General features: G+C 39.7%; 1 protein-coding gene across 1 annotated transcript; it reads left to right on the top strand.

The window, feature by feature from the left end:
* The first annotated feature begins 2,774 nt into the window (after nucleotides 1-2,774).
* LOC110887608 lies at nucleotides 2,775-3,905 on the top strand. The gene has a single exon (XM_022135185.1). The coding sequence runs from the start codon at nucleotides 2,775-2,777 to the stop codon at nucleotides 3,903-3,905; it is 1,131 nt and encodes a 376-aa protein (XP_021990877.1).
* Nucleotides 3,906-4,581: the final 676 nt, after the last annotated feature.

Below are 4,581 nucleotides of genomic sequence, written 5' to 3'. Positions count from 1 at the left end.
CCCCGTGTTCAGCTTACTGTCTGACTTAAAACAGGATTGCCAGTTCCAATTATTGAGCACGGGGGCGTGTTCAGCGGGCACGGCCCGTGCTGAGCTCTGCAGAAGCTGAAAAACTAAGAAAAATCCTAAAAATTAAAAAGGAAAATAAAAATATGATTAGGCCATTGATTCCTAACTTTCTTAAAATCCTTGTGTCCCCGGCAACGGCGCCAAAAACTTGATGCGTGTGTAGTGTAATATATTTTTGATGTATATTTTAAGCCCTTTTTACACTTTTAGCCAAGTGTTAAATTTATAAAACACGATATTTACTAACACTAAACACACATATGGGCAAGTGCACCCATCGTGGACGTAGTATAGTGTTGGTAAGATACCGAGGTCGTCCAAGGACACAAGAGCTTTTAGTACCGGTTTATCCTCAACGTCTAATCAAATCAAAAAGTTAGAAAAGGTTTTAAACTAAGAAAATAAAAACTAACTAAATGCTGAAAAATGAAATAAAAATAAAAACAGATAGACAAGATGAATCACTTGGATCCGACTCGTGTATTAGTATAACCTTTGATTATTTTTGCACTTTTGCACTTGTTTAAGAGATTATCTTAGTTATTGTAGTAGGCCCCTCTTTTGAAGGCGACGTTACCCTCAACCCAGTAGTTTGAGTCAGCAAGGATACAATCCTAAAGGGTTGGATTATTGGAAGATAATGAATTAAGTTATTAATGCAAATTATGGTAGGCCCCGCTTTTGGCGGTGACGTTACCCTCGACTAAGTAGTCTGAGTCAGCAGGGATACAGTCCTAAATAGCCGGGTTATAGTATTAATAGTAGTTAACTTATGAGGGGGTCAAAGAGTTTGGATCCTCGCCATCCAATACCTATGGGCATTGAAGGAGATCCTACTAAATTTGACCCAGGTCCCTTGCAGGACCTCTAAACGCTAAACAAGGGCAAGACCCTTACCAAACCGTTCCCTTAACCCCCGACCAGGTAGCCAACATACCTCCATATAGACCGTGGAGATATGAATGGTGAAAATCTTTTATTTTATATAGACAGTAAAATAATGCCAAGACACCACGGACAAACGATAAGGAAAGATCACCTTCAACTAAGCAACTAGTTATTAAAGTCATTAATACAAAACCAAATAAAAAGTGCAAAAGATTAAAAATAAAAAGTATTATACTAAACACTTGTCTTCACCAAGTGATGTAAGAGACTTAGGCAAACATGGCCTTGATTGTCAAGAACTCTTACGATCAATCTTGGATCCCGAGACGACTCACACACTCTATGATGGACAATGGATGATGGTGGTGGATGATGGTGTTATGGTGGTGGTGGGTGGTGGATGAAGTGTGAGAGAGGTGGTGTGCCAAGGGATGAGTTGCAATGAAACCAAGCACTCCTATTTATAAGCTGAACGGAAGGCTGGGCACAGCCCCGTGTCCGCTGGACACGCCCCCGTGCCTGTCTGACACTCTCTCTTCATTAACTGTAATTCTCAATTACAATTAATGCGCCTGCTGTACTTTCGCCACGCCCCCGTGTCCGCTGGACACGGCCCCGTGGTGGGCAATAGAAGCTTCTATAGGTTTGTCTTTTCTGCTGCTTCTTGGGCACGGCCCCGTGCTGGCTGAGCACGGGGCGTGTTCAGTCTTCTGTCTTCTCTATTTTGCTTGGGAAGATGCCGTTGAGGGGTCGGGCAATCCACTTGTGTTCCTTTTCTTGTATTTATGTTAGATTTAGCTGTCTTTTTGCTTCTTTTGTGAATTTGAGCTCATTTAATCCTGAAAATACAAAAGGAAGACAAAAGCACTCTTTTTCCAACATTAGTACTTAAAAAGGGTTAGTTTTATGCCTTATTTGATGTATTTTATATGTTGCATTTTACACACATCAGTTGCATGTTCTCGTTAGCTTTAATTGTTGTACTATGTCACCCGAGCATGTTTGGTTTGGTTCGGTTCGGTTTGGTTTGGTTTGGTTTGGTTTGTGGAGATGGAACAATGGGTGTACACCGTACTCACCGTCTCATAGGTGCATGGACTAGCTAGCTGTGTACCTGTTTGGTTGTTAGGCTCGCGGGTGTTTTCCGTCTCACGTGACTTGGCTTGTTATTATTTGTAGTCACGTATCCTGATATCTGTTTCTGATCTGATATGTTAATAATAATGCCTGGTATGCTTTGTATGTCTGATTATGTTCTGCCTCAGATTATGTTCAGTTTTTGTTCAAGCGTCAGTTTTGGCTTTGTGTTCAAAAATTTATTATTTCTTTCTTTATGTCCTTTCTTTACTTGTACTATTTGATTTTTCCGTTACTGGGCAACCTTTGGCTCAGCCGTAGTTTTCTTTGTTGTGTTTTCTTATTTGTTGGCAGGTAATCCGGGAAATGTTGGGAACTAGTGATGATGAGAGTAAAATGCGGTTCAAGAATAAAGACTTTTATTTATTTCTGTATTTTGAATTAATTAATACTTAGGATTCTTGATTTGTTTTCGAAACTTTTGGTTGTCTTTTGGATCCGTTTTTTTTCTTGTTAAACGGCTTGAGTTTGGTTTTTGATATCTGTAATAGTGACACGTCAGCCCTATCCAGGTTGGGGTGTTACAGTTATGGTATCAGAGCCCAGGCTCCTTCCTGTAGAAAACTTTAACATTAATAATTAAACGTGTGAGTTAATGGGTAGACGTCGGGTTAGGATATCTCTCTTTCTTCTTCACGTAATTTGAAATTTTCTCCTCTCACACACATATCTCCTTTCAGATGCCTCCTAGAAGAAGTGTGAACAACCGTCGTAACGAGAATAACGACATCCCTATTGAGACCCTCATTGCTAACGCTGTCAATACGGCTATCGCGGGTTTGGTTCCTAACTTGTTGCAACAGCTTCAGCAAAATAACAACAACGGACCACCAGGATGTAATAACAACAACGGACCACAAGGGGGTAATAACAACAACGTCCCTCAAGGCGGAAATGCTAACCCTCCTGTTGCCATTCATGATTGGCTAGATCGCTTCCAAAAGTTAAAGCCAAAATCGTTTAGTACCGCTGCTGCTCCCGTCGAGGCGGAAAACTGGATTGCTCATATCGAGAAAAATTTTGAAGTGTTGGGTGTGAATGACGAATTCAAAGTCAGGCTTGCTAGTTACAAATTGGAGGACGATGCTCATAGGTGGTGGAAGACTTTGAAGAATGCTCGTGGAGGAGATAATTATGCAGCCACACTTCCTTGGAATGAGTTTCATACATTGTTCTATCAGCAGTATTTCACTGATGCTGATCGTAGTGAATATCTAAGAGAGTATTCCTCTATCATGCAGGGGGGCGATGAGCCTATCATGGAGTTTAAAACTCGTTTCTGTCGTTTGGTCAATTTTCTGGGTCCGACTGCAGGTACGCAAGAGCAGCAAACCAACACTTTCAAATGGGCTATATGTGACCGTGATAGGAAGTTTATTCTGAATCTTCGTTTCACTTATATTAATGAGATTGTTGATGCGGTAAAAAACTTGGTTAATGATAAGAAGCATCGCCAGAGGACGTTGGATGATAATCGTAAGCGACCAAGGGAAGATAACCAGAGTAATTCTTCTTTTCAAGGTGGCAATGATCAATCTCGAGACCGTAGGCACCGTTCTGACAGGAATTACGACAATCAGATACAGCAAGATAAACAAAACCTGCCACAATATCGTAACCCTCCTTGTGCCACTTGTGGGAAACCACATAGCGGGGTTTGTCGCCGAGCGGAACGTCTCTGTTTCAATTGTGGAGATGCAGGTCACCTGGTTAAAGAGTGCCCTAAGTTCAACCCTAGAGCTAATACTAGGGGAAATTCCAGACTTGCTACTAATGATACAGCTAATACCCCAGGTATGATTTTCGGTTAATTGCATATTAGTTAACGTGATATGCATGCTCTAATTGACACTCTTGCATCAATATGTGATATCACTTCTACTTACTAAATACTTGATGACTAGGCCCACTACTTTAGGATACCCATTAATTATATCTACCTCCTTAAGAGGCGACGTTATCTCTGATGTTTATAAAGATTATCCAGTTAGAACATAGTCCATTATCCGTTCCATAGCATCCAATTGGACTTTTTATCTGTTCTCACTATCTGAACAGTTTGCTTGCTCTGATGTTTGATATGTTGATTTTGTCTGATCTCGTAAAAGTCCTCACTAGTTTAAGTTCATGTCCACCTGTCATTTTGTCACTCGGAATTTGCTCTTGTGCGTGGTGTTTTGCTATACAACTATGATACCGAATTCCGTAGCATATGCATATGTTTAAATTTTTCTTTTTATCCATACTTAGCAATTTCGAGGACGAAATTTTTTTAGTAGGGTAGAATTGTAACATACGAAACTTTTATAACCCTAATGTAATAAATATCAATTATTTATGTAGGTTCTAGTGAATTCAATACAATCTATGTTCGACTCAACGATTATCGTTTAAACGGTATATCTTATTTAATAGAGATTATTTAACAATATTGTATATCATTTTAAAAAAATAATTGATTCAATAAATACTAGAAATTAATTAAAC

The sequence above is a fragment of the Helianthus annuus genome, chromosome 11 (assembly GCF_002127325.2).
Source record: "Helianthus annuus cultivar XRQ/B chromosome 11, HanXRQr2.0-SUNRISE, whole genome shotgun sequence".
Taxonomy (NCBI): Eukaryota; Viridiplantae; Streptophyta; class Magnoliopsida; order Asterales; family Asteraceae; genus Helianthus; species Helianthus annuus.
The sequence above is the reverse complement of the archived record's forward strand: the minus strand, read 5'-3'. Positions and strand labels throughout refer to the sequence as shown.

Bases quoted from the DNA above. Each gene is read 5' to 3' on its own strand.
- LOC110887608 (XM_022135185.1), top strand. From the start codon at position 2,775: ATGCCTCCTAGAAGAAGTGTGAACAACCGTCGTAACGAGAATAACGAC.